The sequence below is a fragment of the Melozone crissalis genome, unplaced genomic scaffold (genome assembly GCF_028551555.1).
Source record: "Melozone crissalis strain CALT ecotype California unplaced genomic scaffold, PUWL_Pcris_2 ptg000033l_1, whole genome shotgun sequence".
Taxonomy (NCBI): domain Eukaryota; kingdom Metazoa; phylum Chordata; class Aves; order Passeriformes; family Passerellidae; genus Melozone; species Melozone crissalis.
In genome coordinates, this window is record NW_026535811.1 from 984001 (window position 1) to 997182 (window position 13182).

Below are 13182 nucleotides of genomic sequence, written 5' to 3' on the forward strand. Positions count from 1 at the left end.
TATTCTGTAAAACTTCATCTGTAACAGAGGCTTAGACCTTTGACTTTAGTAGCTGCCTCACACCAAACTTGTTACCTTCATTCCAGCAAAAATATCAAAATAGCACATTCACGAGCAAGAGTTCTTAGCACTGTAACAAAGTCTGTGCCAAAATTAGAGATGTTTTTATTCTCATGGGCACACCTCCCACTCCCTTCTCTAGGATTCTGCTTTGCTTGTCTGATCTAGGAAGAGCTCCAAGAGGCTTCCTAATCAACAAGGAGGGAAAGTTTCACATGATTTTGTCACAAGTTCAAAAATTGGTCTTGATTTCCTCCAGAACATATACAGGCCCAAAAAGATTGTATCAAGAGGGATTTCAGTGCATGCCTTTCTTGTAAAGGTATTTAATTTATTCTCCTCACAAACATGGGACAATGGTTGCTCTGCAGGCAGAGCAATATTCCAGCACTTCTGTCCCTTGTTAGCTCTATCATAAAATTAATAACTATGAATATTAACAAATCATTTGGCTAGCCTGAGCCAGATTTTATTGAAGATGAACTGCAGTGGCTTTCAACCTGGCAGATTTGTGCAGCTTTGGCCACACTATCAGGGACACTCAGGAGCTGGCAGTGGAAACAGGTGCTGCAGGAGGGAACTTCACTAACAAATAGTAAGGTTTCAAAGGACTTCACTAAAAACACAGCAACACAAGCAATGACCTCCCTCCTGCAGATGGATAAATTGTCAGGCCCTTCCACGCGATGCCATATTCGATATCAGGGCTCCTACACGTGGGCTGCCCTGCTGTGGGATGCCCCCAAGGCCAGCCCACCCTCCCCACGGATGCCCTCACTCCAGCATTCTCTCAGCTCACAGCCCCTCCTGCCTTGCCAGCTCCTTGGTCCTGCCCTTGTCCCTGCTCCTGCCACAGAGCGATTGCAGCGCTCCCCTGCCTCCCCTTTCACTGCTGGGCAAAGGCTGAGCCCACGTTTCCAGGGACTGACAGGCTCAACCAGATCTTGCCTCTCAACAGGGGCATTTCTTGTTGTTTCTCACCTGCCAGTTTGCTGGAAGTTCTAGAGAATTGCTCACCCTTGAAGCCATAAATTCCTCTCCACGTGTGGCTGCCTCGCACTGTGTGTGCCACTGCACTCACTGCATGCAGGTGTGACCAGAGCCAGAACTGCAGTGTCTCCAGTATCAGCTGCACATCACACACGGCCTGGGTGCCTCCTTGGAAGCTGTCTGCTAGCAAACACCAGCACTGCAGACACCAGCAAAGGCCTCAGGTTCAGTCCTACTCAGGTGGGGAACACAACATCTCCAGATACCCAGGGCACCGGCTGAACACGAACAACCAGACATGACGAAATACTCAACAGAGTTTTCCTACAAAACCACTTGTTCTTCTCATGCAATTATTTCCCCAACACACAGAACAAATAATCACCAAGGGGCTGGAGAGCTGTAGGAGAGGTTCAGAAGTGAATTGCTAAGTACTGGTAAAACAGCACAAATGACCAGCCAAGAGGCAGCTCCCCCTCACTCTCCCACTCCCTCCTGCTCTCAAGGAAATGCTGGCACCCTGCTGATGTGCCATTTGCAGCACATCATATTCCAAATATTGTTTTCACATATAATGGAATCTATAAAGCACTCACAAGTGCAAACCTGATGCACCCAATAAAACCATACAGGCACCTCTTTTGTCTCCAAGAAAGGCAGCTCAGTCAAATTCTGCCATAACAAGCAGAAAGGAAAATATTTTACTTTCACATCCTTCCTCACCGAGTCCCCACATCACAGGTAATGCACTAATGAAACAGAATGAATTATCAGGTGAGGTTCTATCGGTGTGCTGACTGTACTTTTAATGAAAGCATGCACAAAGATATCATGGGCTACGAGGTGCATTCAGATTCTATCGGAGCAATAGCTAGAACACCCCAAAATCTCCACATTACCCTTTAGCATTGCCCTGTAATCCTACAAAACAGTGCCCACTTTATGCTTGGAATATCCATATTCCAAAAGAAAATTTTTATTATGAAACATAATTAAAAAAAAGAAAAACATTATTATTTTGTCCCCACTTGCTTACACAGAGTATTGAACTACTCATATTTAAAAAGGAGCCATGGATTTCACTTTTTAAAAAAATTATTTATATCTATAGAACTTGCAGCTGGTAGTCTACAAGGAGAGACCTTATCAACACTTGAGAAGAGACATCCCCCAAAATACTGGAACTTTGGGGCTAGAACAGCACAGGAAGTTGCTGTGGAAAGCTGATGACAGTTCTGTTGTTCCAACACCTTGGCTAGATTTTCAGAAAGAAGATAATAAGAACGAGAACACTGATCTGGATTTTTCAAGTTAATGGTGGCAACATCTCGCAGCCTAAATTGTGCTGCAGACCGAGCTGGGATTCTCCTCTTGTCCTCCAGTGCTAAACCAAAGCAAACAAACAAAAGGATTTCTCATTTCCACAGTGAGAGACCATCTGCTGCCCAAGTAACAACCCAAAATAAAACAGTCCTTCAGGCACTGTGCACACGGACAGATTCACCACTGCCAGCAGGGCTGCCCTGCAGCAGGCATGCCCTTCTCTTTTCTCCTTTCCTTGCTGGCTGTCCAGCTCCTCGGTGCTCCCAAAGGCTGCTTTATTTCCCAGACTCTCCTCAAGCAGAGACCATCTCGTGTGAGAAGTACAAGTCTTTAAGGCTAACGTTACAATCCAAGCAGAAGAGCAAGTCACACGCAGAGAAATGATTCTCAAAGCTTCGACTAATTTTAAATGACACATTCATTTCTGCAATTTTCCTGCTGTAAGCACACGATGAACCTCATTCTACATTCCACTGAACCCCTCAAATACCCTCAACAGTCCGTGAACATCTGGAGTCCAAATGAATACAGAATTAATCCCTAAGGCTGGACAGAAAAGCAGGTCAGGAACCATCCCTCTATGAAAGTCACTGCAGAAATCTTGCAGCGGGTCACTGAAACCAGGCTGCACTTCCCTGTAGCTGGTTTTGTAACAGGCTTCCTTTCAGAGCAGTTTGCCTTAACCAGCTCTTGCCCACAGCACAGCACTGGCACAGCTGTAATGCAGTGACCTGAACCCTCCTGATCACACCTACAACACACAGCTCTGTCTGTCCCCAGTAGCAAGGCATTCCTAGGACATTCTAACCACATTCTCAGCACCTTCACTCTCCCCAGAGTCTTCAGAGGAGCTGATGGTGCTCAGCTCCTGGGGCTTTTAAGCCCTTCCTTTTCCTTCCTCGGGGGAGGGGGCAACACATCAAAAATAAAAGGAATAAAAGGAAAAGAAACAAGGAGTCAATGACACACACATGCTGTCCTACACACACACCCACCCCCAAACAGAGGGGAAAAGCAAGGAAAAAGGAAAGTTCTACAGGATGCTGATCTGGAATGAAATGGAATTTGGAAGAGATAGTCATATTTGGCACTGTCAGCAAAAGCTTATGAGCGGCCCGGTGACTCTCTGAGCCTTAATGCCCTTTGTACACTTGTCACTTAAAAACGTCCCTGCAAAGTTCAGCCGTGCTGCTTCTGACAGTTTTCCCACCGCTGCTGAATGGACTCGATGGAGAGATACATTCCTCCTCTCCCAGTTCCACAAAGCACTGAACAACAAGGACATACTCCATTTGGCCTTCAAGGAGCATTTTCACGGTCCGTGCAGATCCCTTTAGAAACAGCCACCATAACCCAGAGCTCCCTGCCGCAGAGCACGGAAATGACAAACTCCCGTGTCCCAGAGCGGGCTCAGGCCGAGGGCTGCTCGCAGGGCTCCAGCTGCATGCGGAGCACGCCGCTCTTGTGCAGGAACCAGAGCTGCAGGAACTCCTCGGGCATGGCGTGGAAGCCCGAGTCGGGCAGCACGTTGTCGTAGTAGTGGTGGCTGAGGGAGCCGCCGCGCAGGTCCACGGCGAAGGGCCAGAAGCCGTAGATGGTCACGTCCTCGCACAGCCCCAGGGCGGCGCTGACCAGGAAGAGCCCCGTGGAGAGGCGCTTGGCGTGGATGCCCTTGCCCTTCCAGAAGCGGCCGATGTCGCGCAGGAAGGCGGGGTTGGCGAACAGCACCGACTGCCGGGCGCCGAAGTCCTGCAGCGTGTAGTAGACGCGCAGCGAGGGCCCCGTGCCCGTGCGCATGGAGAAGGCCGGCATGTAGATGTAGCTGCGGTTGTACACCCGCACGCTGTCCACGAAGGCCTTGCGGGACCACAGCAGGTTCTGGAACCTGCAACGCACAAGGAAAATCGGCACGTCACACAGGGTTCCCCAGACGTCTGAGAACCCACCCAAGGGCTGCTCCTCATACCCATACTTACAATTCAGAATATGCACACCTTTTCTGAGCCCAGACAAAGTCCAGACCAACTCCGGGCTGGCTGACACTGCCTCTCTGTGGAAAACAGGCACCTGAATAGAGACTTGAAAGCTATCTGGTATCCTGCTAACTCAAAAACATTCCTGATTTCGTCTTTAAAAAAAACCAAATGAACACTGACAACATTCCGTAAGACTCAATCCTCTTTAGCAGTGTTTTTCATCTGTCCAAAAATTCAGATTTTTCAGGTATGGGAATCTATAAAAGAAATTTTCAAATCTGTGTTGTTCTTGTTCTTGAAGGCAGACTAAAATAAGATGCCAAGTTAGATTAGGAGAGCAAGGTATATGTACGGATTATTTCTTTGCTAGCAAAACAGCACATTACAATTTGTTTAATTGTCAATGGCTATTTGCTGATGGCTGTTTTGTTCCTGATGTTTGAGTGACCAGCTGCTCCACAGCCAGTATCATGGGCTATAAACTTTCCTTGCCATACCCCAAAGGTGGGGTTTGCTGTCCAAAGCCTTCCGAGGGCAGAGCTCACTGCACTAAAATCCCCTTTGGGCCAGGGCTCCCACGCTCCCTGCACTGCAGCCAGGCTGCTCCCATTGTCCCTCAGCTCCCAATGCCCGTGTGCTGTGTGCTGCCTCCTCTCCCCGTTTCCTGCAGCCAGGGCAGACGTGCCATGGCTAATTCCCCAGCCACACACCACAACAGTCAGAACAACAAAGTTAAGCAAGCAGCACTGGATTTTTTTTCCTTTCTCTTGTAAAGGCAGAAATAGGTATAATAATGTTTTTAAATGGTTATAAAGAGATCAATTTTATGTATAAACCTCTTTGAAACTACAACAAGAATGACACAGGTTTAAATAGAATGCCAGATGACCTCCAGAAGAATTAAACAAAACTTCAGCTGAAATGACTGGAAACAAAAAACCCAAACAGCGTCAACAGCATTGGAATGTCTCATAATATATGCCAGGTCTTTTTGCAGTCTTTGTTTTGACAAAAAAAATCCCTTGAAATATTCTTGATAAATTGAAAGGTTTTGTTGACATTTTTAATATTAAATATTTGGTCTCCTGATTTGCTACAAGGTCCTTGTAAGACTTCCTGCACATGGTGTTAGAAAGAAGCTGGTTGGAAATCTGAAATCTGTCTGGCTCTCCCTGCTTCTCTGCAGATCTGCTCCTACTGCATGGTGCTAATGGAGACAGAGCCACTGGCTTCCAAGCAAGGCATCAATTCAACCCCAACCTACAAAAAACCCCAGTAATTTCATAACTTATTGCATTTGGCATTCTTTTCTGTGGAACCAGCCAAGACACAGCTTAGTGTAGAGGGCTGGCCAAGACCAAGGTGCCTTGGCAGAAATTCACTGTCTGCTCTCCACGTGGGCCTCTCCCTCCCTCGCCATCAGACCTGTGGCTGTTCCCCAAAATCAGCTTTACAGCCTCTCTTCCCAAGGAATAGCAGGACAGCCTGCAGATTCCAAGGTGCATGAGTGGGCTCCATCCTACCAAGCTTATTTTGTTTCCAGCAGGACACTCTCACTGAAGGGTTAAAAACAAAAAAGAAACCTCAAGCTTAATTCTTTCAGTATCCACATAAGTGCTGAGACCCCCAAACATTGTCCTAATATCCCTGATCACTTTGGAAAGGTCCCTGTTCAGTCTAGGGCAGTGCAGGCTCAACCTTCCTTCCCCAGTGAGGGGTGCTGAGCCAGCCCCTTGGCTGAGGAGGGGCCAGAGGCACGGTCCCTGTCTCTCCTGAAGCACCACGTCCTTTCCACTTAGAACCAGCCCACCAACTTCACTGCAGAGGGCAAATAGTTGTGGTTATTCTAAATTTTCTAGCAAATTTACCCTTCTTAGAAAAGCCCCACACAGCTCAGGATGAACACATTAAAACTCCTCAGTCTGAGAGGGCCAGAGACTGTCTCTGAATATTCATTTGCTACCACTGCCACAACATTTGCAATTCTTCTGGATAAATGCCCCCAAAAGCTGAAGCTGTAAAGTAACGCTGGTGACTGGTGCAGGAAGGGTCCCTGCAGTGGGGCCAGCAGCATTTGTCACCGTGCTGCCAGCTGTCCTTCAGGAGCATCATCCCCTCCTGGCAGCCCACGGCTCATTGCAGCAGTCGGGATGGCAGTGCCGCGGGCATCCTGCCCAGCTCAGCACGTGGCCATGGCACAGGTGGCCAGGAGCCCAGGGAGAAACATAAAACATGCTGACTGTGGCTGGGCTGACAGTCTGGCAGCCAAAAAGCTGCTGCCCATCGTGAGCCCCTCATGAGGGGACATATTAGAAACAAATGAAAATTTCTGTTACCTATTTGTAAAACTGGGAGCGCTCTGCAGCATCCTGGCACTTCCCAGGCTGGACAGAAGCTGACAAATCTGGGGACAAACGCTGTGCACAAGCCAGTTTCTGGAGCTGGAAGCTCAGGTGTGCTTTCCTTTAGCTCCCAGTGCAGACAGGGAGTCCTGCAGGCTTTGCAGGTACCACAGCACACCCATGCCAGCCAGAAGGCTGCTCCACGCTTGGCAGAGAGACCAGGAAGGCTTTTCCTCGAGGCTCCGTGGCGCCCACAGCAGCACCAAGGTGTTTGTCTCCCGCCTGTCCTGGCACAGCCCTGGATCCGCACGGGCACAAATGCCGTCCCTCGTGCCAATCCTCACCCAGGACGAGGAGCTGCTGGCTCCTGCTGGCCTCCTCTGGGCACCCAGCCCTCTCAGGGGCACAGGAGCTGTGCAGCTCCAGCGCACTCACAGCTTCCAAGGAAATGCATCCGATGATCCAGAGCTTTGCACAGCAGTGCCTCTCAGGTGGTGTTATGTCCCCAGCACAGCCTGGAGCAAGAGATGGCTGAGCTGCTCTCAGGGTCCTGCCTGACCTTCTGCAGGCAAGCTCACACAAACACGGGGTGAGGTGCTAGCATCTGGGTAAAACTGGAGCTGCAATGTTCCAAGCTCTGAGCAGCACCTGCAGACTCCACAAGCAGCTTGGGAATGTGCCAAGATGTGTTCCAGCAGCTCCCAGAGGCACGAGTGACTGAGCCCTGGCAAAACCAGAGCCCAGCAGCTCCAGCCCAGGCACTTCCATTGGCACTGCACTCATCAGGGGACAGCGAACAGCTTAGGCCATCAGCACCACGTGTTCCTGTCAGGTTCCTAGCAAAGATCAACTCAAACCCAGCCACTTTCAGCAGCATGGGGAGGCAGAGCTGCACAGGTATCAGAGAAATGGTTTCCTTGCTAGCAGCTGGAGAATTCCCTCAAATGCTCTGCTCTTCCAGAGAGAAATATTCATCCAAGATAAAACTGCCATGGCACACTGTCATAACAGAACCACTGAAGACTTAAGAGCAGTAAGTGTTTTGTTTTTAATCTGTTTCTAATGTTCCTTAGCAGATACCCAGGGACTGTGCTGCTCTCTGGTAGTGAGAGGCAGTTCTCAGGAACCACAGGGAATTTGCTGCAGTGACATTGAGCTAACCTCCTTGCAGATAATTATGGCAGCATTCCTTTGCATCTTGGTTTCTTTTTGATCTCCCCAGAGAGCCGCTATCTCATGCCTGTGACGATATCCCAGGCACTGCCTCTGCTGGCATCTGCAAAGTCACAGCTTCAGCATTCTGGAGAAACTGGGAGTTGACTTACCAGAGGGGAAGAGTAAAATTATGTAACGAGGGGAACAGCTCAGATGCCAAAGAAATAGCATATTATTTTAAAATTATGACAGAGAGCTCAAGGGAATAGAGCAGAAGGCGTAAAGACTTATATTTGTTATGTCCCTATGACAAACAATAACCTCACAAAAGCTATGTAGGTAATTTGCTGTCAGCATTAGCCAAGGATGATTTAGCAATTTGCTGCAGCTGTTGGACTCTGCTCACAGCTGGAGTCACCACAAGTCAGCCCGCACACACACATGTGAGCTGCTCAACACATTGTTTCTGTGTGCTCATTCCACATGTGGGCACTTCTGGCACGCTTTAGGTGCAAGGCAAACTTCCTACCTGTCCACACAGGGAGCCAGAATTGAGCACTTGGAGCACTATCAATGGACCCCATTTTATTTTACCCCAGCTTCCCCAACAACAGCAGCCACTGCTTACTCGCCCTAAGGATGGCTGCCTGAATTAAGGATCAGTTGTAATCCCACCAAGGTCAATGGCAAATCCCAGTGTTCTGCCTGACCTCCTTCCAGCCACCTTCAGCAGGGGGATTCTGGCCTGTTCTCACTCTGGCACGAGTGGGGTGATGCTGTTCCCACATTTTCCTTCCCCTCTGCCCCTCTTCCCTGCAGCTGTTCATGGAGCAGATTTCACTGCTCTCTCAGGGGTGTCTGACCCCAGACTCACTGCAGCTCATCCCCTCACTGCTGTTCCTATGGACAGGGGCTCCCAGCCTCCTAGAGCCTGCTCTCTCTGCCACCAAGAATTAAAGACAAATTTGCCTCATTCTCCTTTTCACAGACCTTTGCAATGGTGTTTTCCAAGGCAGGGATTCTGGGTGCTTCCACCATCATCTTTAAATGGCCAGAGGCAGGGAAAACACACTTTCCAGTGACTTTCTGGGCTAATCTGTTTCTTTATGAGGCACTGTCCTCAGCATGTGACCTTCAGAATAATTTGATGCATTCAGAAGGTTCAGTGAGACATGGCAGAGGGATGTTTTAATCCTCATGAAGAAGCAAGCTCCTTTTCTGACTGAATTCAGCATTAATTGGAGCTTTTTAAAAACCTCCACCCATTCCTCTGTGGCCCTAGAAATACTGGATATAGTGCCAAGGGAAAGCTGACTTTTCCAAGAGGCAGCTATCCTGCACAGCAAAACAATGAAACATTAAAATCTGTGTTCACTGGTATTTTGGGACTGTGTGTGATCCTTATTCTGCCAACTCAAATTAAAATGTGCTTTAAATAGCTACTCTTTCCAAAAGCTGCAGAGGTAAACCTCAATCCTTTCTGTTACCTGACAGCTTGGATCTCAGCTTCCAGAAGATGAGCTGCTCATCTCAGTCTGACTCTCGGAAAATTGTGGCTGCCCTAGTCACGCACAAGTGGAAATAATCAAAAAGGACAGGCAGAACAGCATGGGTGTAAATTACTTGTACTGTTAAAATTGCTGCTGCCTGGTGTTTCCAAGTCTCCTGAATACTTCCAAACTCTGGCAGCTGGAGGTCAGGCAGGTGGGAAATAGGAGAAGCAATGGAATCAGCTAGGAAAAACCCCAAATAGCACAAAACTAAGTCTGATATCTTTGAATTGGCATTGAATTATCTAAGTCTGATATCTTTGGCATTGAATTTCACTGGACTGCACGGCAGAAAGAGCTGAGCAGAAACAGAACCAGATCACACATTTCCTCAGGTGTTAATGGAAAAAGAATCCCAACCAAGCCCAGGCAGAGATTTTGGGAGATTTGCTTGGGATTAAGACAGTGTCCCTAAGACTGCTGTGTCTTTGGGACAGCAAGAAATCAGAGACTCATCTCCTGGATCTTTGACTCAAGTACATTCCAGCCCAGGTCCCTGTGGGGCACTGCAGAAACACAAGGCTAATCAATAACATCCCACCTGCCTGACTGTGCTGGCCTCCCGCGCTTTGCCACCCAAACACAAACCCTCCCAAATGACTGCAGCTGTCAAAGACCTACTCATAGCTGAGAACACTTCTGCTGAGTCTGAGCTCTCTCTTGAACGTCATGACGTCCTTCACACGTTAATAATCTGCAAATATCAGTGAAGGTGGCATTCAGCTACATCCTCTCTTCAGACTCCTGGAGCTCTCTCCAAAAAACCGGAAAGAGAGGAAAACAGCGATTTTTGAATGAGTATTCCTTTTAAAGGTGCTCTCTGCTACAAAAATTACGGACTGCAGGAAGTTATTTAAAACAGTGAAGGCTTCAACGGGGATTATGGCAAGACCTGTAACTGGGATGTGCTCTCTCTTGAGTATGTAAGCACCCTTTTAAACTTTAGCACATCAATCACTGGTGCTGTCTGAGACCACGCCACAGCTGCAGCACAAATCCCTCTCAAAAACTGTCAACTAGAAGCTTGGTGAGCAAATCAGAAGTTCTGAGCCCATAGGAGTATGTGGTGAATCTAAAGTATTTGAAATGGGGTAAACTAAATTCACACAACTCTAAAACACATAAAAGAGGATCTCTGAATTTTCTGTTAGCTGCTCCCACTGGGCAACCTCTCCTGCACTCCTAGGGGGACAAGCATTGCAACTGAGCAATCAAATGGTGCCACCTGAGTGTGAACAGAGGCGGTGACAAACTGCTCTGGACCCAAGCACCAGGCTGAAATTAGAGAAAAAAGAGAGAAACAGACAGACAAGGGAGTCCCTTCCAGTCCTTGGCACACAAAAGCCCAGGCCATTTGTAAAACTCCTGGGAATAAGCCAGGGGAATTCAAGCCAGCCCAAGGCCTGCAGCTGCAGACCTGCAGAACAAAAAGGATTTCCTGCCATCTAATGCCAATTTCCAGCCGTCCTGGTGCTGTGCAGTCATGCTGGAAGCATCAGATGCTCCTCCAGGCTGCCAGCAGGGTCCAAGGTGTGTGGGTTGCTGCACACTGGACCTTTGAAAGAGCTTTCCTTCCCTTCTGCAGCTCACACACAGAGCCTTAAGGAAGAGTAGGAACAACACCAGTACATTTTCAACTGCACATCCAAGTACTTTCAGCTCAGATTTCCTGATATTGCTGTAGTTTGTCAATGGAGTAACCCCAGTAATTCTGATTTCCAAGAATTTGCCTAATCTGTTATCCTCTGCATCCTCCTAACCAATTAGTTTACCAACACTTTTTTTTACTTCATGATTGCCTCAATGCCTTTGTCCAAAGCCTTTTAAAAATTCAAATACACTCCATCTACAGGATATCCACATGCACCTATTCAAAGAGCCCCCAGAGTTTTGCAGGAGCACACACATTTATCCAGGTGTTCACTAATACTACCTTTCACTGTAGCCGCCACCAAACCAGCTGGAAGAGAGGTCAGGCCTGCAGATACCCTTGAGCTGTTTTTCATTTGGGCTGTTTGTGAGCACCGATCCCATTTCTAACGCCCTCCAAGGCAGCTCTCAGTGAGGAAGTGCACACACTGCTCCTCTTCCATGGGTGAGCCCAGCTCTGCCTACAAACTCACATCCACCTGATCTACACCTTAAACCCACTTTAATTATCTCAGCCTCAGCCTGATGAGTGCCCCCATGGGCACAGGGGATGAGCTCAGTGTCTTCCACAGTGAGGAAAGATGCAAATAATCCACACAGCCTCTTTTACATCTGTTTTTTATAGCTGGCCAACAAGTACCCACACACAGAGCAGGGGTGGGTGGGTGTTTTCTGCTGCTTTTTGGCTCGTGTGGCTGCTGGAAAGCAGCTGCAGCACTGGGCTTCCACCCCTCTGACTGCTCTTGGAAACTTTTCCTACCTGCCACAGAGTAAAATATTTATTCAGCCAGAGTTTATTATAGATGCCATTTCCCTTGGAAGCAACTCCAGCTTTTGGTAGGCTGTTTCTCTGTTTCCATTAATCTCCTTTTTCTCTGTCCTCTAGTGATGTCTTTAGTGACTTCCTGTTACCTTAAGGCTTAACAGAAGCCTCTGGAACTCTGTCCAGTGTGATACCCTTAGCAGAGTCCATTGTTTTGGGTGGATCATCCAGATGAACTTCCTAAGAAGCTTCTTGGTGCTTAAGGCTGAGAATGCCACTTTAAACTTCTTTTCAACACAACCAAACTGCCCAGGTTTCCCCTCAACTCTTAGTGCAGCCTGTACTCAATTTCAATTGCTGTAGCTACAACAATTTTAACCAAATTAGCACAACAGAATCAAAGCACAGATAGCTGAAATATGCTGGAGCTTTTTCTAATATCCTCAATTATTTTGATATCTGTGCAAGTTCTAGTTCCTGTACCTTTTTACCCTTCACTAACTTCATTTAAAGGAGACAGAGTGTAAAAGAAGTAAAAAGCAAACTTTTTTCTAAGGTAGCAGGAAAGAACTACTAGTTGCTAGGACAAAATGATGCTTTTGAAAGCCATTGAGTACAACAGAGCCCTCTATGCATGGCCTGAGCAAAGTGGAGCACAACATTTAATTCCCCATTTCTCCTAGTTTCCAAATGCCAGTGAAGATTCAATGGCAGAAATATTTCTATTATTTAGGAGCAACTTGACAATTGTGGTTGGTGATTTCCCCTGTCACACATCTAAAGATGCTACAGCTCTACTTTTTTGTATAATGTTTATAACTCAGATGTGGCCCCCAATCTGAAATGCCATGCAAAAATACCTTTTCTCAATTTTGCTCTCTACCTCAGGGAATGGTCAATCCCAATGAATTGCCAGAACTGGACTGGGCACTTCTTTCAGATTCAGGCAGCACAAAAATAAGCTCCTTTTTTTTAATGCTCAGGGCATTTAATCCTGAATTACAGCAGAAATTCTATCAAAGGACTTCAGACAATCACATTAATACTAAATAAATTCCACGTGCTTTATGTGATTACAATAAACACCAAAGATACAAACACAGATTAAGCCACTATTTTGAAGTATTACTGACTAACCCAACAGGAACAAAAGCTACCATGAGTCCCTGAAGCAGCAGTAACATATTGCCTAAAAAACGTGGATGTGGACCTAAAAGCCAGGCTTTTTGAGGGAGGAGGGAGCATGGCCTGGTGTCCACAGCACTGCTCAGACACAGGAGAAGACAATACCTTAGGGGCACCTGCTAGGGAAGGCCAAAGTAGTTTTACATGACTCCACACTGTAGGTTTGAAATAAATAAATGTCAGCAGCT

At 47.4% G+C, this 13182-nt stretch overlaps 1 protein-coding gene across 2 annotated transcripts in view; it reads right to left on the reverse strand.

Annotated features, from left to right (window-relative positions):
- ST8SIA1 (ST8 alpha-N-acetyl-neuraminide alpha-2,8-sialyltransferase 1) overlaps positions 1-13182 on the reverse strand; it is a 317230-nt gene that overhangs the window by 224079 nt on the left and 79969 nt on the right. The window contains exon 5 of one of the 2 annotated variants that reach the window (XR_008483302.1): positions 2089-4258. Coding sequence is in view for 1 of the 2 variants with exons in the window: in XM_054282168.1 (XP_054138143.1) it covers positions 3784-4258 (475 nt within the window). In the remaining variant the exon portion in view is untranslated. Of the gene's footprint in view, positions 1-2086; positions 4259-13182 lie in introns of those variants that run through there. The other variant, XM_054282168.1, reaches the window with a different exon arrangement.